The following is a 23,181-nucleotide window of genomic DNA, read 5'->3' as shown; positions in this document are numbered from 1 at the left end:
AATTGGGAAATCAGACTTTTTTTTGCGGTCGCCGTTATTCCTTGAATAACGGTGATCGCAAAACTGGGTTCGGTAAAAATCGATCCAAATCATGTCCCAGAACACAGAGAATTTCCGACGCTGGGGGACGCTATAACCTAATTTCTCAGCGCCGATAAAAAGCGGTGCTGAGGAATAAGTACCCTTAATTGCTGATGTTAAAAGGTGTATCGGTGGTCGTTAAGGGGCTAATCATCCTTTGTTTGTTTTGTTCTTAAACTGTTTATTGAATTCTTCTATTGAAAGTGCAACTGTTATGATTGCCTGCATCACCTTGAGTAAACCTGTTTAAATGTAACCCTATCTGTGTCAGTCACTGTGCTACTCTCAGATGTGAAGTAGTGATTGAGATCAAAAAGCCACGCATAAAAAACGGACCCGCTTTGCATGACCAAATCTCATCTTACCATCCAGATCTGTAGACTTGCCTCCAAACTTCGAATCTCCTGTTTGAGTTCTGAATTAGATTCAGTAAGATGCATAACTTGTTCTCTTAGTGAATCCTTCTCATTCAAAAATTGCGAAATCTCAGCTTGTACCATGTCTCTAGCTCTGTATGCCTGCAAATGAAAGAGTGCAAAGAAAGTTTACCAACAGAACCCACCTAGCCAGAATAGTAGTTGCTTCAAAGTTGATCCAAAGGAAGTATGGTACCATTTAAATGGTACTATTTTTTTCGGCTGTATTTTTAATTTAAAGGTCAGATAACTTTGTAGAGTAGATCTTTTTTACATTGTGCTACCTGGTCACGCTCCTTCTGGAGTTCAGACACTTGATCATGGAAAGCTTCAGTTTTTTTCTTCAAAATGTCATTATTATCCTGTAAATGTCGATAGTTTTGCAGCATCGTCTCTTTTTCCTCTTTCCACTAAAAAAAATACAATTTCCATGATATTATCACTTGGACAATCCAAACCATTAGTTCTCTCATAATACTTCTCTCGTAATACTGAGAAAAATTCACTATCATGATCTAGGACCAAGATGGATAAGAAATTTTCTTGTAGAGTTATCATGTGTAAATTATGTGAAAAAATAAGTACGCCAACTGCTTATACTGTATGGTGTTGAAAAATACTAACCAAAATATGGACATTTGAATGAGAAAGTGCAACTTAAAAAGCAATTTGGTTAGTTCCATGTGACCTTTAGAACAGATATTACAGTATGGGTCATGGGCAGCCCAATCTCCAAACCTGAACCCCATTGAAAACCTCTGGAATGTAATCAGGAGGATGATGGATAGTCACAAGTAAAAAAACAAAGAAGAACTGCTTACATTTTTGCGCCAGAAGCAGTGTGAAAGACTGGTGGAAAGCATACCAAGACGCATGAAAGCTGTGATTAAAAATCATGGTTATTCCACAAAATATTGATTTCTGAATTCTTCCTGAGTTAAAACATTAGTATTGTTGTTTCTAAATGTTTTTTTTACTTGTTTTCTTTGCATTATTTGAGGTCTGAAAGCACTGGGTTTTTTTTTAATTTTGACCACTTCTTTTCAGAAAAAAATACAAAATTTATTGCTTGGAAATTCAGATACATGTTGTCAGAAGTCTATAGAATAAAAGAACAATATACATTTTACTCAAAAATATACCTATAAAGAGAAAAATCAGACAAACTGAACATTTTGCAGTGGTCTCTTAATTTTTGCCAGAGCTGTATATAAAGGATTTAAAAAAGAAAGGCAAAACACTCAACATGTTTTGTTGTAGTGACTGCTAGATCACCTACAAGCATTGAGTTATGCCCTTATTAGCATGTGAAGTCCAAGAGCATAAAATTTGTTTCAGTGAAAATGCTGAAACCCCAGAATATGTAGGCACGTATCTCCACTACTTATGTCAAAGTGCATGAGTCTACCAATAACATAGGGCAACATACTTTTGTCAATAAGAATTTCAGGAAATCAACATTCAGGCTTTCCACTGTGCTTCCCATGTGACAGCAGAAGACATTTTGGACACAGGAAGTAGCATGAGCAATTGGGAACTGCAGCAGTGGGGATGAAAATCAGTGCACCCGGTGGGGTGTCTATGGATTAGTAATGTAGAGATAAAATTATTCTCTGGGCTGGAAAGTTGTATTAAAGAATGAAAAAATAAATACACATACCAGTTTTTCAGATGCCTCAACAGTGGCAATTTTCTTTCGGGCTGTCCTTAGCTGAGCCATTAAAACTTCTGAATCTGGTAATGTCTCATCTGAAGACGGTTTTTGTCCGTCCACCTTAATGCAAAATAATCAGCAAAGAAATAGGGAATTTAGAAAAAAAGCATTTTCATGTTACTTTTACTACTTAAATAATGACTATTTTGTATGGTATTTTTAACCATATGTTTAAAATGTTGTAACTTTTATGCTTTTTCTTCCCGACTGAATGCATGCATGTTTATAGTAACATTTCAGGCTATTTATTTTTTTTAATCACAGCAAAAAATAAGAAAAACAGTATTTGTCAACTTACCTTTAGGGTATATATATACGCATAATGTCTTTTAGACACCGGCATACCCACATTGTTTATGCAGAAGACGGTACAGGAAAACGCCGGTTATGTTTTCCCTTAAACGTCTCTTTTGAGTCGCCAAAAGAATAGACTGGTCACTTCTTTAGCTGCTTCACAGTTTTTGAAGCCTGAAATGCTTAGAAGAAGATACAAAAGCCAAAATATATGGAAAGCAAGTTGTTTTGACACTACTGTGTATATGTTCATTTTTTATGGTGGTTTTTTTAGCGCTTTTGGCAAGGATTCGGGTGGAATTCGCCTGGAAAAGGTGTCATGTGCACATACCCTAACTCTTATATCAACAGGATCAAACTAGCAGAAGAAAATAAAGCAATAAATAGGATTTGCTATGCTATGTGATCACTGCTAGGCACAATGGGGAAGACAGCCCGGCTGTGCTCGCGGTCATGTGAGCTTTCTCCGGCTGATTAAATCTTCTGTAATGTGTAAAATGGAGGCAACCATTTTTGTCAGTTAGAGCTAAGAGAATCACAAATTGTTCAGATTCACCAGGTTTACCAAATTCCTACCAATTCAAAATAAATTTTATTTCCACCAAACCAATTTGCTCATCTCTCATAATTAGACACAGTCTGCGGGGATTGTGTTGCGTAGACTAGAGGTCAAACAATATTAGGCTAATCACAGCAACATCAGGCTAAAAGATTTCATTAACGTGTATGGGAGCGCCGGAGGTATCAATCTGACATGCTGATTTCGGATTGATGATCATATTGTCTCTCAGACCTAAGCTGTCTCCAAAATCATGGAGAGCACAGGAGCACTCGGATGGATGAGCTCTTCGGTGTATGGAAGAGACAGGTAAGATGGCTGCTCGTTGAGCTATCGGCTGAACCACTTTTAGTCCAGCAACCATTTAATGTGCATGGCAGGCCTTACACCTGAATGTCAAGGATGAAGGAAGATTACAGATGATGTACTTTGTTAAATTTTTCTTCAAGTCTGTACTCGGCTATCACCGGCAATCCCATAAACAATGAATTGGTTGGAGATGCAGATGCTGTTTAACGCTACTTTCACATGTCCAGTAATCATCATTTAGAATGGATCCAGCAGCCATTTGTTAATAACTTGTTTGTCCAACTAAAAAAAAACTGATTTCCAATGAATTCATAGAAGTATATGGGAGACTGATTAGTTAAATAGCCATCAGTTTTGTTCCATTTGAAACTGCTCCAGTGAGCAAAATATGAATCCTTTTCATGACAATAAACTGATCAACTTCCCATAGACTTTAATGGCAAAAAACTCCGGATCCAGTTGGAATCATTTCTGTTTTAGCTAGACAAAAAAGATTGTTAACAGATTGCTGCTGGATCTGTTTTAGCTGATGATTACCGGACATGTGAACATAGTTTCATTCAGATGGAGCCCCTTATTGAGTTCAGGGGGGGATTTTATAGCCATCCAAACAACAGCAATCAGTAAGGTTTCCATTTCATCGGGAATAACTAATAATGCATAGAGCCCCTTCAATAAAATCTTTAAAAAGGTTATTAAATTGACTAAAATACACAATAATAAAGAAATCAGCACAAGAAGGCAAAACTAAGAAGATAGAAATAGTACTGTAACTGATATAGGCAGAGTTGTTAATAAATTTGCTAATATACCGTACTAATGGTTATAACTACCAGTGCAGCAGTAATAGCAAGCTGCTATGGGGCTCAATCAACTAAGGAGGTCCATTTTTACATAAACATAAGATGCGGGGCCAATGGAAGGGTTTTTTTGAAAATTCATCTTTTGGAAGAAAAGAATAAAAATAAAGATAATTCTCCCTGTTATATCCTGCAAGATAAACTATAAAATATTGTAATGTGTTTAATGTTTTATCACATTTGCGCAATTAAGAATTGTATTATTTTTGGGATGGGTTGTAGTTTTTATTAGCACCATTTTGAGGACACACCATTTATTGGTTATACTTTATAACATTTCTTGGCAGGTGGAGTGGGGTTGGCTGGGTTAAGAATAGCTAATTATTTTCCTTTTTTTCTGCCATGTGTATGTGGTATAAGTAATTGTGATGTGATTTTGTTATTTTTAAATAGAAATATACATTTAAAGGGCCACTGTCACCCCCCTCCAGCCGTTATAAACTAAAAGAGCCACCTTGTGCAGCAGTAATGCTGCATTCTAACAAGGTGGCTCTTTTAGTTTTAGGTTCAAGTATACCCCCAAAAAAGCGATTTGATACTTAGCCACCATTGCTGTCTCTAGCCAGGTAGGCGGGTCCTCACTCCCCAGCTCGAAACGCTCCTCTGCCGTCACTCACATCTTCTTGGTCTTTCTGCGCCGCCCCCTCAGCGCTGTTTACGTTTTCAAACCGGCGCCTGCGCTGTGTAGTACTGTTCTGCGCAGGCGCAGTAAGGCGGGGGACCGGGCTGACAGGGTGAAACACGCCGTGCGCATGCCAAGGAATCCCAGCCCCGCACTGTGCATAATGCATAACACAGTGCGGGGCTGGGATTCCAAAGGTGGGTGGCCGCAATGCCGCGCAGGCGCAGTGTGCAAGCCTGGCTTGGACGGCAGACGGCCAGAGCTTACTGCGCCTGCGCAGAACAGTACTACACAGCGCAGGCGCCGGTTTGAAAACATAAACAGCACTGAGGGGGCGGCGCAGAAAGACCAAGAAGATGTGAGTGACGGCAGAGGAGCGTTTCGAGCTGGGGAGTGAGGAGCTGCCTCCTTGGCTAGAGACAGCAATGGTGGCTAAGTATCAAATCGCTTTTTTTGGGGTATACTTGAACCTAAAACTAAAAGAGCCACTTTGTTAGAATGCAGCATTACTGCTGCACAAGGTGGCTCTTTTAGTTTATAACTGCTGGAGGGGGGTGACAGTGGCCCTTTAAATGAACAACATTATTTTATTTCTTTTTGAGGAAGAGTTGTTTTGTTTTCAGTTAGTGAATAAGTTGCATTCAGGACTATGATATAGTCTTTTTGATACGGAAAGTAAAAACCAACCCGGGGAACTGCAGTGGGTTTGACCAATTGGAAATCTCTGGATGCCCCTGACTATCGGAGAATAGGAATGATAACTCTCTGCTTCACAAGTAGTTTAAAGGGTAACATTTCTCCTTGTGCAGAGTGACAAGCCAAGCCTGGCATGTCAGTGCGAGGAGACTTATAAGCCATGCATACTCCTCTGGGAAATTGAATATGCAAATTACTCTCTCAAGAGACAATTTGCATGATTCACAAGTAGAAATGTGTCAAATAATAGTGCCAGTTTTCTGCCACTATATTGTCCCGTCTGGGCTTATGCAAGTAAATCATGATATATATGAATGTCTCAGTTGGCTATCCTGGCTATATACAACTAGCAGGTTTAACCCCTTAGTGACAGAGCCAAATTTTAAAAATCTCACCAGTGTCACTTTATGTGGTAATAACTCTGGAACGCTTTGGCAAATTCCACTGATTTTGAGATTGTTTTTTTCGTGACACATTATACTTTATGATAATGGTAAATTTAGGTCGATAAGTTTTGTGTTTATTTATAAAAAAATATCGGAAATTTGACAAAAATGTAAAAAAAATTTGCAATTTTCAAACTTTGATTATCTCTTTAATTCAGATAGTCATACCATAGCAAAACATTAATAAATAATATTTCCCCCATGTTGGCTTTACATCAGCACCATTTGTCAAATGTTATTTTATTTTGTTAGCATTTTAGGAGGTTTACAAATAAAGCAGTAATTGTTCATTTTTTCAAGGAAATTTACAAATTTATTTTTTTAGGGGCCTATCCAGGTGTGAAGTGACTTTGTGGGTCCTATATAATGGAACCCGCCAAAACTGATGCCATTTTAAAAACAGCACCCCCTGACATACTGAAAATTGCTGTCTCGTAGTTTATTAACCCTTCAGGTGCTTTTGAGGAATTAATACAGTGTGACATGATAGGAATGAAAAACTTGATTTTTAGCATTTAAATATTGCTGACTTTTAAACAGGTCAGTGTAACCTGCAGGCTCTAAGGCCGCTATTTGCTAGTGAATTGCCATAACAAACACCAGGGCCACACAATCATGATCTCAGGGTGCCGATAGGGATAAAGAAGAAGCCCCCACACTCTTTTAAACATTTATATGATATAGTCATTATTGACAGCAGCACCTAAGGGGTTAAACAGATATGGATGGTGCCAACACTGATCGTGGCTGATACAGCGAATTGTCAGCTATAGTGTCCAGCCGACAACTGCTGGATTGTCACCTGTATGGGGATGCTGTTCTCTTATATCTCAGGTCAGTTAAAAGACGTATCGGGGTCATTAAGGGGCTTAGAGCCTAAATGGTTGGTATTAAGAGATTTTTACAATGGTGAGTACAAGTGCTGGCTGCTAGTGATATGCGAGTATACTCGTTGCTCTGGTTTTCCCGAGCACGCTCGGGTGGTCTCCGAGTCTTCATGACTGCTCGGAGATTTAGTTTTCCTTGCAGCAGCTGCATGATTTGCGACTACTAGCCAGCTTGATTACATGTGGGGATTCCCTAGCAACCAGGCAACCTGCACATGTACTCAGGCTGGCTAGCAGCCGTAAATCATTCAGCTGCAGAGATGAAAACTGTCACAGTCCCGCCTTCCTCGCCGCATGTACCTCATACTCACCTCGTTGCGGCATCCCAGCGCGTCCCTGCTTGCTTCCGGTCTTCGCTCCCTGCGCGCTCGGCTCCCACTCCTCCTCGGGTGCGCGCGCGTTCTGGATTCCTCGGCGCACGCGCACACCGCTTTCATTGAAGCCTGGCCGTGTCCTCTGCGCCGCCTTGTGCACTCTGACCCGGAAGGTATGCCTGTACTCTCCTTATCAGGCCGCCTCTTCCTATCGGCGGTGCCTGATTGTCATTTGCCTCCGTCAAGTGATTCCGGCTGCTCGGTGTTCTACCCTGTCTGGTTGCTCACCGCTCACTTCCGTATCTAATCTGGGTCTTCTCCTTGTTTCCTCCTAGTTCCTGTTTTCCTGTGTTCCTGCCAGCATTTCCTCCTGTGTCTTCCTTCCAGCCTGCGTTCCAGTTTCCCTGCCTGCCTGCCAGTATGTTCTCCGGCGTTCTCCTATCCGTGTTCCAGTCTCCAGCCTGTCTTCCGTGTCCCTCCTCCGGTCCTTGCTCTCGTGGTTAGTCCTCTTGTTCGTCTCCTCCATCCTCTCCGCTATCCCACGCTCTCCCCGTTTCTGTCTACCCATCAGTCCTTTCTACCAGCTGCCGTGGTGATAGTCTCCCTCGGGCCTGCCCCTAACGCTCCCTGTATAGGGGGTGGTGCACTTGGTCAGCTCGCCCGTGGGGGGTTCGTTGTCACGGTCCAGTGGGTCCACCTCATAGATTTGACGTCTAATCCTCACAAAAACTAAATCTCCGAACACTAACAAATACTTGAAGATCACCCAAGCGTGCTCGGGAAAAAACGAGCAACGAGTATACTTGCTCATCAGTACTGGCTACAGGATTAACTATGTTATAATACTATTATACAAGTATAATAATAATTTGAGTAATTGCTTGGGCAAAACAGAAGTTTAATACTGTATTTTCCATTCCAGCGAAGAATGAAACTCTCCTGTCCTTTTTATGCCTCATAACTCGCTGACCAACACTATATCAGCATCTCAACCACGTTTTACCAACAAATGTCAAAGTTGCAGTGAACCAATCCGTGAAATGTCACCAACTGCATTTGTGGTGGTATCCGAAGTTAAGACAGGGAAAAATATGTTTGCTGATACCTACAGTATAATTAATTAGCTAACTTTATTCATTTGGAAGGCACAGAGTTATTTGACAGGCAGGAAGAAAAAGAAGGGAAAATGGTAAAGAAGGGGTTAACGTCTTACGGCCTGAAAGATTTCATAGGGTGTGACCGCATTCTAGATCACTGGAACAAACAACTGACAATGCAGCTATGAATTCTGCTGTCTGCCTTCATGAATGAATCGCCTAAATGTGTGGACGGTATGCGTAAGTTCTCAATGAACAGTGAGAAAAAGTTTGGAGATTGTTGTGTATTTCTCATTGTCAATGGCTGTAAACTGAATTCCAGAAACGTTTAAGCTGGAGATAGATCTGCCCTAACATAACCTGTTAGCTAACCCTGATTATCTGTCAAACACCTTACATGTCAAAGTTCCTATTAACAATGGCATCTAAGAGGTTAAACTACTAGGATCGAAACATGATTGCATTCAAGTACAATTAAATCACTCTCTTTTCTCATTGCTCATGGCATTGGCAAGTGACATGTTTATTATTATTTTGAATAGGAATTCTAAGTGGCAATCTTCATCTACTTAGAGAAAGTATTGATTATGAAAAGATGCGCAATGGACGTGGGATTTCTATAAACCCCATCCACTGTGCTTGTAATGTAGAATGCAGCGTTTTGGATGCAGCACAGGTGAGCTATGTCTAAAACACTGTTCTTCCTGATCGTAGGGATGTACTCTAAACCATTGGCATTCTTTGAAGTGTTTATTCTGATAAACAAAGTGTCTTTAGGCCAAAAAATATGATACTGTTCATAATTCTAATGTACAGAACTTATAATTAGTTTCTCACCAATCTAGTCTGTCTTTCCAAGTTCTCTTTTAGTGTCTTGTTTTCTTTTTGAAGAACTTGCAACTCTTCTTCACACTGGTCTCGGGTTGTCCAGCTTTGGGCTAATTGTAGCTCCATTCTCACTCTATGTAGCTCCTCTTTCACAGAATAGAACTATAGAAAAAGATTTAATACTAGATTTACTATTCATATACAGATATAGGGAAATGTAGTACATCAGTTACCAGTGTGAGACATGTAACTAACACAGTACAGCAGAACTGAACTTTGTATTATAGCAAACATATTAGCAGCTGCAGTTCTCACAGCTCTGCTGTATTGCAACACTGCTGCCTGTGAGATGGAAGCTGCTGATGTGTAGGGCATAATCACACACAGCTCTGCAGTGAGATCAGGAGAGAAGAGTGTGGCCATTACACATCACACTGATAGGGCCCACTTTGATTTAAAATACCCGTATATACTCGAGTATAAGCCGACCCGAGTATAAGCCGAGACCCCTAATTTTTCCTCAAAAAACTGGGAAAACTTAATGACTCGAGTATAAGCCTAGGGTGGAAAATGCAGCAGCTACCGGTAAATGTCAAAAATAAAAATAGATACCAATAAAAGTAAAATTAATTGAGACATCAGTAGGTTACCGGTAAGTGTTTTGAATATCCATATTGAATCAGGAGCCCCATATAATGCTCCATACAGTTCATGATGGGCCCCATAAGATGCTCCATACAAAATAGGCCCCATATAATGCGCCATACAAAATACGCCCCATATAATGCTCCATACAGTTTATGATGGGCCCAATAAGATGGCCTTATATGCCTCCCATATAATGCTGCACAAATGCTGATTATGGCCCCATAAGATGCTCCATACAGACATTTGCCCCATATAATGCTCCACAAATGCGGATTATGACCACATAAGATGCTCCATACAGACATTTGCCCCATATAATGCTGCACAAATGCTGATTATGGCCCCATAAGATGCTCCATACAGTCATTTGCCACATGTAATGCTCCATAAATGCTGATTATGCCCCATAAGATGCTCCATACAGACATTTGCCCCATATGCTGTTGCTGCGATAAAAAAAAAAAATCACATATTCTCATCGCTCAGGCCCCCGGCACTTGCTATATTCACCTGCTCCGTGTTCCAGCGCCGACTCCCACTGTGTCTTCCCCGTCCTCTGCACTGACTGTTCAGGCAGAGGGTGGCGCGCATTAATCGCGTCACCGTGCCCTCTGACCTGAGCGTCAGTGCAGAGGATGCAGAAGACGCAGCGGCGGCCGGCGACGGTGGAATGGGGAGCAGGTGAATATCGCACACTGCTTATACTCACCTGCTCCTGGCGCGGTCCCTGCTTCTCCGGCGTGGCAGCTTCTTCCTGTATTGAGCAGTCACATGGTACCGCACTTTACAGTAATGAATATGCGGCTCCACCCCTATGGGAGTGGAGTGGGGTCTATATTCATTACTGTAATGAGCGGTACCATGTGACCGCTCAATACAGGAAAAAGCTGCCGGCGCTGGGGAACCAGGGACCGCACCAGGAGCAGGTGAGTATGATTACACAGCTGCCGCTCCCCCTCCCCTGCTGACCCCTGGATATGACTCGAGTATAAGCCGAGAGGGGCAATTTCAGCCTAAAAAAATGGGCTGAAATTCTCGGCTTATACTCAAGTATATACGGTAATCTAGAGGCAGATTTTCATACAAACAACAGCTCATTTACATATAAGAAAAATGAGAATTTCAGGTATCATTTTTTTTCAGCTTCCTATGACTTGAGTGATCATGTGGACAGAAGGCTGATCCTACTGACAGATTCCCTTTAGGACTCGTTCCTTCTTGCATACAAATCGGATGAGTGTAATACGATAAAAAAATCGTAATACACTTGGACCAACGTTATACGAACCATCAGTAAAGCTGTGAATGGTGCTGTAAAAGATTAATACAGTATCTGCTGAGTAAAAAATGGATTGTATACGGACTGCACACGGATGACAAGTGAGAAAAATTCATCCCCCTGACCTATACACTATACGCTAGTGTGAGCAAACCCTAAGGTTGTGTGTAGGAGGCGGTGCCATACTGAATATTTGTTACTTTATAATCACTGTACAGTGGTAGCAACCTGTACAAATATCTCAATTTAAAATAAGATATACAAAAATTTGTCTTTTTTTCTTTCATACGCATTCAAAATATCTCCTAAGGGCTAGCCAAGAATTTACTGTCAGTCAGGAATACTTCCAGGAGAAACTACTGTCAGTCAGCAGCATTTTGCCATTCTATATTGGCAGCTGCTCTTGCCCCAACACTGATCGGATGCACAGAGCCTCCTGTTCTAACACATGATGACTGTCCTATGGCTTTAAAATGTCACTGTCTCACTGTCACAAGACCTAAAGTGGTTGTCCATGGGACAAAAGTCTGCGGTTGATCTATGTGACTGCACGTTGCTGAATCATGATAGCGTCTCTTGCGCACACTGTCGCCATTACCTGGTATTTCTGGTGCATAAAGAGTCTAGTTGGCTCGGGACTGCAATTTTGGAAATTGCTTGCATGAGGAATACTTGTGAATCATGCACAAAACACAGTGTCATATTTTGGCAGTCTATAGTCACTCTATGTGACTTTTGTCCCATGCCTGGACAACCCCTTCCCACAGAAGACATGTTTCATCTTCCTGACAGGGCCAATTTTTTTTAAATCTGACTTGTCACTTTTTATGGTAATAACTTTGAAATGCTTATGCGTAGCTCAATGATTCTAAGATTGATGTTTTCATTACGCATTGGCCCCAAATCATCAAAGCTTTCACGCCAGAATTCTGGCATAAAAGCTTTGAAAAGTTGCAAAATGTAGGCACAACTCTGAGTTTCTACCAGCTCACATAAAATGGACAGAGCTGGAGTGGTACGGGAACGCAGCCGGTGTGTGACGCTGCAGCTCATCAAATTAATGACAAGCTATGGCATTCCCTACGCCAGAAATCCTACTCCAGTCCCTGACTTGAGTAAGACTTTTGGTGTGGCACACAGAGCTGCACACCACTTGTTAGATGCTCTGGATTCATGAAGAGGCTTGCACCTCTTCATGAATCAAGAGTGTCTAACACCCGCATGTCCCCTTATCAAAGACCAACAATGCCGGTCTTGATTAATCAGTTCCATTGCACTTTAAGTTAATTGTGAATTTAGGTCATTATGATTTGGGTTTATTTATGTAAATATCCAAAATATTGCACCAAAACATGAAAAACCTCCATTTATAAAAGCTACATAACTCACGCAATTCATTTATGGCTGTTATGAGAATCTTGCACCCTTTGCGTGCTTCAATGAATTTTATAACATTGGGCTGTGAGAATGAAACATTACATTTACCTCAAGTTTTAATTTTCACAAGGGATAATTGCACAACCAATTTTGGGGTTCATTTTCTCCTAAGTATGCCAATACCTCATGCGTGATCAAAAACTGCTGCTTGGACACACTTCAAGGGTCGGAAGTGTAGAAGCACTATATGAGTTTTTGTGCAATTTTTTTCTGGATTTGTTAAAAATGTAGAGCATATGGCTTTGCACTGTCTTCTGTATTACTTCTGTAGTGGACCATCCATAATTATGATTATGATGGAAAAATATCACTCAAGAAACTTTTTTAAACGAATAGTGGTGCTCTAACGTGTAGGAGGCTTAAATGTGAATCCTAATTACTGTATATGCTGATGACCTAGTCCTTTTTTTGTCATAGGTGGAGCGATCCCTTTCTAGGGCAAATAATTTGATTAATCACTTTGGAGAATGTTTCTGTCTTACTATAAACTGAGGCAAGTCTTTAGTCATGCTACTAGTAAACAATTTATCTGGTCCCATATCATATGGATTACAAGTAGTTAGTACATTTAAATATCTTGGGATTATTATCAACAAAAACCCAGTAGTGGACTTTGTTTCATTGCAGCCATTTGGTAAATTCAAAAAAGTTCTTTTTTTCTCATTAATGTACACTCTGCACCTCATCTTGTCTAAAAAAAGAAACAGAAATGTAGTAATTTTTGCAAATTTATTCAAAAAGAAAAACTGAAATATCACATGGTCATAAGTATTCAGACTCTTTGCTCAGATACTCATATTAACACTCATAAGCATCTTGAGCCCGCAGGTTTTTCGCAGAATTTTACAACATTGGTCCTGGAATTGTTTGTAGGTGTCAGAATGGCAGAAATGTCCCCCTCAAGTAACTCATTTTGGAAATTATACCCCTCTTGGAGTTCATCTACGGATGTAGTGAATAGTTTGACTCCTTAGGTGTTTTCCAGAAATAAGCATGCAGTAGGTATTGCAGAGTGAAAATTGCAAATATGCCAGATTAGTGACAAATACCTTGTGACCAGCTTGTTCGTCATGATATACACGCCCCATAAATTGTTCAGTGGGTTATCCCCTCTACAGCAATGCTATTGATCAGGATGCTAACTGTGGTTTAGGGGTCATTCAAATGATTGTTTTTTACATAAGTGTGCTGTTCGTTTGTGCTACAAACTGCTCACAGAAAAAACACCGCCCTAATATAACAACTGTATCAGTGCACATGCATATAAATAGCAGGCAGCTCCTGCACTCACTAGATGTGAGGACTATCACACAGAGCTAGTCACATTCGCAATTTGTGGACATGACTGGCCTAAGTTTTATTAAGACTGTCTAAGGCCGGTTTCACACTTGCGTTTGGAGCAGCTGCGGAGGGCTGCGGACTTCCTCCGTGAAGCCCTGCACTCCGCCGCTAGCTCCGCCTACTTCTGCATGCAGCCGGCATGCGGCCTGTGTACCTATATTTAACATTAGGTACGCAGGTCGTGCGGCTGTATGCGGAGGCTGCCGCATGCGTCGTTTTGAAGCTGCGGATAAAAAAAAAAAATGCTACAGGCTGCGTCCTACGCTGGCCGCTGCAGCGTCAAAACAACGCATGCGGCAGCCTCCACACACAGCCGCACGACCTGCGTACCTAATGTTAAATATAGGTACACAGGCCGCATGCCGGCCGCATGCAGAAGTAGGCGGAGCTAGCGGCGGAGGGTGGGGCTTCACGGAGGAAGTCCGCAGCCCTCCGCAGCTGCTCTAAACGCAAGTGTGAAACTGGCCTAAGGCTACTTTCACACATCAGTTTTTTGACGGATCAGTTGTAAATTGTGAAAAACTGATGCAACGGATCCATTTTATTTTGCTGGATCCGTTTTTTTTTTATTAACCCGGGGGGAAGGGAAGAGAGAGAGAGAGAGACAGACACTCCAGAACGGAAAATGTGCATGATCAATGGAGAAATGCATAAAAAAACGGTTTCGGAGGCCGAATTCATCATTTCACATCTCAGTTTCATATGTTTTTCGCCGGGTCAGTCACTGGGCGTCTTTTTGCCGGACAGAAAAAATGTTCCTCTGTACGTTTTCTCCGTCTGCCGGAAACAGCTTTTTTGACAGATTCAGCAAAAAACGGATGAAACGTGAGGCCATCAGGCACAATCCGGCGCTAGTACAACTCTATGAGAAATAAACGGATCTGGCGAAAAAAAAGGAACCGTTTTTTTCAAAACTCGCCGGATTGTACCTGCACCCACTAATATTCACACACACAGCACTGTACCTGCACCCACTAATGTTCCCACACACAGCACTGTATCTGCATCCACTAATGTTCCCACACATAGGCAAAAACCTGATGTGTGAAAGTAGCCTAAAACAGTTTGGCACACACAGTGCAGATTTAGTTTTTGGATTTTTTTTTAGGAAGGGGAGGAGAGGGTTTGGTGGGTCATGTTGCTATTTTTTGAGAATTTGATTTTTTATCCGTACCATTTTGAGGTATATAACATTTTAGATTGCGGAAACTAGGAGACAAACTGCACACCGCTGCAGAGTTATTGAAAGGAATAACAGACCAGACAGATCTATAGCTCTCATCACTGAACCTACAACCAGGCATGGTCGTGTGTGATAATGGCCATAATCTTGTGGCGGCTGTGAAACTTGGCAAGCTCAAATACTTGGCCCACATGCTCAACATGGTGGTTCAATGATTTCTTAAAACCTCGACAGCTCCCAGTTACGCAAGTCAGCTACAGCTGTCGCTCTGGCAGTGCTGCAACAGCACATGCAAGTGCCAGTTTACTGACTGGTATACGACATGCCCATATGATGGAACTTCATGCTACACATACTGGCAAGTGAGCAGCAGAGGCAAATACCAATGAAATACCGGCTCCAACATGCCCATCGTTATTCTGCTCAGCCTCTGCACATAACAACTGAAGAATGGATATCTGATGTCTGTGTGGTTCTCCAAGATTTTGAAGACTCCACAAAGATGGTGAATGGTAATGATGCCATAATCAGCATGACGATCCCATTTCTGTGCTTACTTAAACAGTCGCTGCTCACGATTAATCATGAGGAAGACCTGGTGGAGATGGAGGAAGACATGAGAAAAGGAGATTCTACCTATCCCAATGTCACCTCATCTGCTCAGCGCGAATTGGGTAACAAAGAGGAGTTGGAGGCCAAGGAGGCGGGGCATGAGCTGGTTGCTAGCGCAACAGAGGCTTGCACCCACAAATCTTTGTCTAGTTTCTCATACGTGGATGAGCTAAGAAGGGGAATGAGGAAAAGAGAGAGGAGTAGGAGGTTATGGAGAGTCGTTGTCACGGGGCTACCGCGACAGAGAGGTTCCAGAGAACCGCAGCGCTCTGGGCCTCGTTCACACACAGTGAACAGAAGCTCTTCACCTGTATTCTGACCTGGCTGCTTTGTGCCAGCAGTGCAGGAGTTAACTTTATTGCTGAGAGCTGGGTCACTCAGCTGAAGTGGATTTTCTAATCTGATCCTCTATATAGACCCAGTCCTGACTTCAGCTATGGTCAGTGATCAGTTCTACTGCCTGGCTTGGAGGTAGAAGGAGCGTAGTGTTGGAGTTGGAGGTTTATTTACAGAGATTGGTGTCTGCTGTTTTGGTTGCATGTTAAACCTGTTTTCCTTCCTAGTTTATTCCTTCTCTTCCCTTCTCTGTGTTTCCTCTGTGGTTGTGTGAGCATTTGGTGAGTTTGAGACTATTAGTTACCTTGTCTGTATACCCTGTTATATGCTGTATTGTTACACTGGTGCAGTCCACCTCCTTTGGGGGGAGAGGGGGCCACTGATAGGGCCTGCACAGGAGACAGGGATACGCTGGCAGCTCAGGCCTCCTAACCATCATAGGTACCCCTGAGATAAGGAAAAGCCAGGGCCCAATTATAGTGGCAGGGACAGGTGCGGGTCCCAGTAGGTCGTCCTGCCCCTTTATCGCCGCATACGGCGTGACAGTATCACTGACCATAAAAATTTTCTTGGTCCAATATGGACCCCATTGCTGCTTTAGCTGGACAAATGCAGCAACAGTCTAGAGGAGGCTGACCTCCACTCGGCGGTTGTGCAGCGCACTCCAGTGGCCACTGCAGGGGTTGCTACACCTCCACAAGCTTCGCTGGAGCCTAAAATTGCGTTACCTGACAGGTTCTCTGGGGGGCGTGACAAATTTGTTACATTCAGGAGGACTGGGTTAAGTACTTACCGTTAACAGAATTTTCTATAAACAATCGTACTCATGAGTCTACTGGTAAGTCCCCGTTTTTCGAGGCATATGGTTTTCATCTTCAATCTAGTTCATTTAATAGGAGGGATTCCTCAGGTGTTCCTGAAGAGGAGAGGTTTTCTTCATCCATCACGTCCGTATGGCAAGGGGTTCTTGAAAAATTAAAGAGGATGGGTTCCAGGTATAAGAATGCCGCTGATCGGAGACGTGTGGAAGGTCCGGACCTGTGTGTGGGTGATTGGGTTTGGTTGTCCTCGAAAAATATTAAGCTGAGAGTTCCCTCATGGAAATTGGGCCCTAGGTTCATTGGCCTTTATAGGATTGTGGCCGTCGTGAATTCCGTTGCTTTTCATAGTTACATAGTTACATAGTTATTAAGGTTGAAGGAAGACTTTAAGTCCATCTAGTTCAACCCATAGCCTAACCTAACATGCCCTAACATGTTGATCCAGAGGAAGGCAAAAAAAACCCATGTGGCAAAGAGTAAGCTCCACCTTGGGGAAAAAAATTCCTTCCCAACTCCACATACGGCAATCAGACTAGTTCCCTGGATCAACGCCCTATCAAGGAATCTAGTGTATATACCCTGTAACATTATACTTTTCCAGAAAGGTATCCAGTCCCCTCTTAAATTTTAGTAATGATTCACTCATTACAACATCATACGGCAGAGAGTTCTATAGTCTCACTGCTCTTACAGTAAAGAACCTGCGTCTGTTATTATGCTTAAACCTTCTTTCCTCCAGACGTAGAGGATGCCCCCTTGTCCCTGTCTCAGGTCCATGCTTAAAAAGATCATCAGAAAGGTCTTTTGTACTGTCCCCTCATATATTTATACATTAAAATAAGATCACACCTTAGCCTTCGTTTTTCCAAACTAAATAGCCCCAAGTGTAATAACCAATCTTGGTATTGCAGACCCCCCCAGTCCTATAATGACCTTGGTCGCTCTTCTCTGCACCCGCTCCAGTTCAGCTATGTCTTTCTTATACACCGGAGACCAGAACTGTGCACAGTATTCTAAGTGTGGTCGAACTAGTGACTTGTATAGAGGTAAAATTATGTTCTCCTCATGAGCATCTATGCCTCTTGTAATGCATCCCATTATTTTATTTGCCTTTGTAGCAGCTGCCTGACACTGGCCACTGAATATGAGTTTGTCATCCACCCATACACCCAGGTCTTTTCCATTGACGGTTTTGCCCAGAGTTTTAGAATTAAGCACATAGTTATACATCTTATTACTTCTACCCAAGTGCATGACCTTACATTTATCCCCATTAAAGCTCATTTGACATTTATCAGCCCAAGCTTCTAGTTTACATAAATCATCCTGTAATATAAAATTGTCCTCCCCAGTATTGATTACCCTGCAGAGTTTAGTGTCATCTGCAAATATTGAAATTCTACTCTGAATGCCCCCTACAAGGTCATTAATAAATATGTTAAAAATAAGAGGGCCCAGTACTGACCCCTGTGGTACCCCACTGCTAACCGCGACCCAGTCCGAGTGTGCTCCATTAATAACCACCCTTTGTTTCCTATCCCTGAGCCAGCTCTCAATCAACTTACACATATTTTCCCCTATCCCCATTATTCTCATTTTATGTAACAACCTTTTGTGTGGCACCGCATCAAAAGCTTTTGAAAAGTCCATATACACTACATCCACTGGGCTCCCTTGGTCCAGTCCGGAACTTACCTCTTCATAGAAGCTGATCAAATTAGTCTGACATGAACGGTCCCTAGTAAACCCGTGCTGATTCTGGGTCATGAGGTTATTCCTCTTCAGATACTCCAGTATAGCATCCCTTAGAAAGCCCTCCAGGATTTTACCCACAGTAGAGGTTAAGCTTACTGGCCTATAATTACCGATTTCAGTTTTTGTCCCCTTTTTGAATATTGGCACCACATTTGCTATACGCCAGTCCTGTGGTACAGACCCTGTTATTATGGAGTCTTTAAAGATTAAAAATAATGGTCTATCAATGACTGTACTTAATTCCTGCAGTACTCGAGGGTGTATCTCATCCGGGCCCGGAGATTTGTCAATTTTAGTGATTTTTAGACGCCGCCGTACTTCCTGCTGGGTTAAGCAGGTGACATTTAATTGGGAATTTTTATCACTAGTCATTTTGTCTGCCATGGGATTTTCTTTTGTAAATACTGATGAAAAAAAGTCATTTAGCATATTGGCTTTTTCCTCATCCTCCTCCACCATTTCACCCAGACTATTTTTAAGGGGGCCAACACTATCATTTTTTAATTTCTTACTATTTATGTAGTTAAAGAATATTTTGGGATTATTTTTACTCTCTCTGGCAATGAGTCTCTCTGTCTCAATCTTTGCTGCCTTGATTTGCTTTTTACAGAATTTATTTAATTTTTTGTATTTATTTAATGCCTCCTCACTACCTACTTCCTTTAATTCTCTAAATGCTTTCTTTTTGTCACTTATTGCGCCCCTTACAGCTCTATTTAGCCATATTGGTTTCCTCCTATTTCTAGTATGTTTATTCCCATACGGTATATACTGTGCACAGGTCCTATCCAGGATGCTAATAAACGTCCCCCATTTTCTTTGTGTATTTTTATGTCTCAGGATATCGTCCCAGTTAATTGCACCAAGATCCTTTCTCATCCATTGGAAATTTGCCCTCCTGAAGTTTAGTGTCCTTGTCAGCCCTCTACTACACATCTTATTAAAGGATACACAAAAACTTATTATTTTGTGATCACTATTCCCCAAGTGACACCCAACTCTTATATTTGATATGCGGTCTGGCCTGTTGGTTAATATTAGGTCTAGCAGTTCCCCCCTTCTTGTTGGGTCCTGAACCAGTTGTGAAAGGTAATTGTCTCTCATAGTTGTCAAAAACCGATTACCTTTGCTGGAACTGCAGGTTTCTGTTCCCCAATCTATTTCAGGGTAGTTGAAGTCCCCCATAATAATGACTTCTCCTTGAGTCGCAGCTTCATCTATTTGCTTTACGAGGATATTCTCCATTGCTTCCATTATTTTTGGAGATTTATAACAAACCCCTTTCAATAATTTATTATTTTTTCCCCCTCCCCTTATCTCCACCCACAGGGACTCTACATTTTCATTAAATTCACCTATATTATCACGCAGGATGGGTTTTAAGGACGATTTTACATATAGATACACCCCACCCCCTCGCTTATCTGTACGGTCATTTCTGAACAGGCTATAGCCCTGCAAGTTAACAGCCCAGTCAGGGCTCTCATCCAGCCATGTTTCAGATATCCCCACCATGTCATAATTATGCTCCAACAACATTAGTTCTAATTCGTCCATTTTGTTGGCGAGGCTTCTGGCATTAGTATACATGCACTTGATGTTCCTCACTTGATGTTCCTCTCTGTACCTCTATTCTTTCTTAAATTACTAACTGTTCTAACCCCACCTCCCATGCCACCACCACCCCAACTTCCTTATTTGTGCCCAGGTCTCTATCTGCACTATCTTCCCCTCCTATAAATTGAATACCCTCCCCCCCAATCCTTAGTTTAAACACTCAGTCATTTAAGATCCATAATGTTTTTCATCGCTCCTTACTCAAGAAGGTTGTGGTGTCATCTAATCCATCCCCTTCACCTCCATCTCCAGTCCTTGTTGATGGAAATCTCGGGTTCCAGATTTCCAGGGTTATGGATTCTCATTTAGTTCGTCGATCCCTACAATAATCTTTATTTTTATATAGCGCTAACATATTCCGCAGCGCTTTACAGTTTGCACACATTATCATCGCTGTCCCCGATGGGGCTCACAATCTAAATTCCCTATCAGTATGTCTTTGGAATGTGGGAGGAAACCGGAGTACCCGGAGGAAACCCACGCATACACGGAGAGAACATACAAACTCTTTGCAGATGTTGTCCTGAGTGGGATTAGAACCCAGGACTCCAGCGCTGCAAGGCTGCAGTGTTAACCACTGCGCCACCGTGCTGCCCTACTGCGCCACCGTGCTGCCCTATATCTGGTACACTGGAGAGGGTACGGTCCTGAGGAAAGGACGTGGGTACCTGCTGCCGATGTCCATGCGGTTAGGTTGGTTCGGGCATTTCATACAGCTCATCCTGAGAAACCTGGTCCTGAGGTTACGGAGGTCCCTCGTAGAAGGGGGGGTACTGTCACAGGGCTACCACGACAGAGAGGTTCTAGAGAACCGCAGCGCTCTGGGCCTCGTTCACACACAGTGAACAGAAGCTCTTCACCTGTATTCTGACCTGGCTGCTTTGTGCCAGCAGTGCAGGAGTTAACTTTATTGCTGAGAGCTGGGTCACTCAGCTGAAGTGGATTTTCTAATCTGATCCTCTATATAGACCCAGTCCTGACTTCAGCTATGGTCAGTGATCAGTTCTACTGCCTGGCTTGGAGGTTGAAGGAGCGTAGTGTTGGAGTTGGAGGTTTATTTACAGAGATTGGTGTCTGCTGTTTTGGTTGCATGTTAAACCTGTTTTCCTTCCTAGTTTATTCCTTCTCTTCCCTTCTCTGTGTTTCCTCTGTGGTTGTGTGAGCATTTGGTGAGTTTGAGACTATTAGTTACCTTGTCTGTATACCCTGTTATTTGCTGTATTGTTACACTGGTGCAGTCCACCTCCTTTGGGGGGAGAGGGGGCCACTGATAGGGCCTGCACAGGAGACAGGGATTCGCTGGCGGCTCAGGCCTCCTAACCATCATAGGTACCCCTGAGATAAGGGAAAGCCAGGGCCCCATTATAGAGGCAGGGACAGGTGCGGGTCCCAGTAGGCCGTCCTGCCCCTTTATCGCCGCATACGGCGTGACAGTCATCATCATAGTGGAGACAGGGAAGTGTTGGCTGTAGAGAGCATGGCACATATGGCCGAATTTATGTACTGCTGCCTTTCCCGTGACCCTCATGTTGTGTTCATTTTGGAAAAAAATAGTACTTGTTGTTCACCCACTCTACAAGTAAAACCTTGCATCTCTTCTTTCTGAGATGGAGAGGTCTGCTAAAATGGTGCTATACTAGAAAGCAATTGTGTAAAAAATTCCCATAAGCCAACGCTGGGAGCAGGGGGCACTCTTCCTTGCCCAGCCAAGGAGGAGAGGCGAGAAAGACACAAACCAGGTACAGCAGAGGCATGGGTATACTGTCACTGCCTGGGCCAATTTCATGACAGCCTCCCAGCATCCAGGCCTTGGTGACTGGGTATTTTTGACAAGGAGTGAAAAGTTTTTAAAGATGGTCAAGCAATAACTGACAGACAAAATCAGAATACTCCCTAATTCCCCTGTGACCTTCAACTTTTCCACACCATCAGATACAGCATCACATAAAGTGTTTTTAATCTTCAATATTTGAATGAGGCCTTCAGTTCTTGCCTTCAAGGGTCTATGGATGACCCTATTAAATTTTTTTCTGGCTTTGTGCTGTGTGCAGAGCCTTTATGAGTGTATAAGTACGAAAACTAGACTTTCTCAATTTTTATGAGGCACTCCAGTTGGTGCCTTCAAGGGTTTATGGATGACCGGCTTATAATTTTTCTCTGACTTTCCACTGTGTGCAGAGCTTTTACCAGTCTAGAAATACCAGAACTACACTTTCTTAATTTTTTTATAAGGCACTCAAGTTGGTGCCTTTACAGGTGTATAGATGACCATCTTATATATTTTTTGGCTTTGAACTGTGTGCAGAGCCTTTATGAGTGTGGAAGTAACACAACTACACTTTCGTAATATTTGAATGAGGTACTACGTTTGATGCTTTCAAGGGTGTATGGGTGACACTGCTTGTAATTTTTGGCAGGCTTTGCACAGGGGAGTGTGGGAGTACCAGAGTGTGGGAGTACCAGAACTACACTTTGTTCACAATATTTGAATGAAATACTACAGTTGGTGCCTTCAAGGGTGTATGGATGACCCTGTTTCTAATCTAATTTTTGGCAGCCTTTGCACTTAGAGTATAGCCTTTATGAGTCTAGGAGTACTTCTACATGACAATTTGAACAGAATGTAAATGAGGCCCTCCTTTATGTCTAATACAGGGTGTATCTGAGTCCCTCTTCCATCAAAATTTTGGCAGTTCATGCTTCTTTCATAAATTACATTGACATTTCCAATTTTTTAATAAAGATTTCAATTTTTGCTTACCAAAATTATTATTTTTTAAATCATTTAAAAATGTTGTCTTATATACAAGTCATTATTCAGGAAAGAATGTTTTGTAACACTTTTTTCCTGTAAATTCCAATTTCTTGTCGATTTTGAATGTTTTATTATCAGTATTTGAAGTGGAGAAAAAGTGTGACATCATTGTTCTCAGCAATGATCTGGGAGTCAGAGATGCTTCCAGGCTTCTCCTTCTATTCAGCACTTTTTCCAGCCATTTCAACATTTTCACTACCGACTAGACTTCCAG

General features: G+C 42.1%; 1 protein-coding gene across 2 annotated transcripts in view; it reads right to left on the bottom strand.

Annotated features, from left to right (window-relative positions):
* CARD14 (caspase recruitment domain family member 14) overlaps positions 1-23,181 on the bottom strand; it is a 106,274-nt gene that overhangs the window by 46,042 nt on the left and 37,051 nt on the right. For both annotated transcript variants that reach the window (XM_077251436.1, XM_077251435.1), the window contains exons 5-8: positions 9,133-9,285; positions 2,158-2,271; positions 782-907; positions 447-599 (exon numbers count right to left, since the gene is read on the bottom strand). In XM_077251436.1, coding sequence (XP_077107551.1) covers positions 447-599; positions 782-907; positions 2,158-2,271; positions 9,133-9,285 — 546 coding nt within the window. The remainder of the gene's footprint in view (positions 1-446; positions 600-781; positions 908-2,157; positions 2,272-9,132; positions 9,286-23,181) is intronic.

This window comes from Ranitomeya variabilis, chromosome 4 (assembly GCF_051348905.1).
Source record: "Ranitomeya variabilis isolate aRanVar5 chromosome 4, aRanVar5.hap1, whole genome shotgun sequence".
NCBI lineage: Eukaryota > Metazoa > Chordata > Amphibia > Anura > Dendrobatidae > Ranitomeya > Ranitomeya variabilis.
Note: the sequence above shows the minus strand (reverse complement) of the source record. Positions and strands in the feature narration are given on the sequence as shown.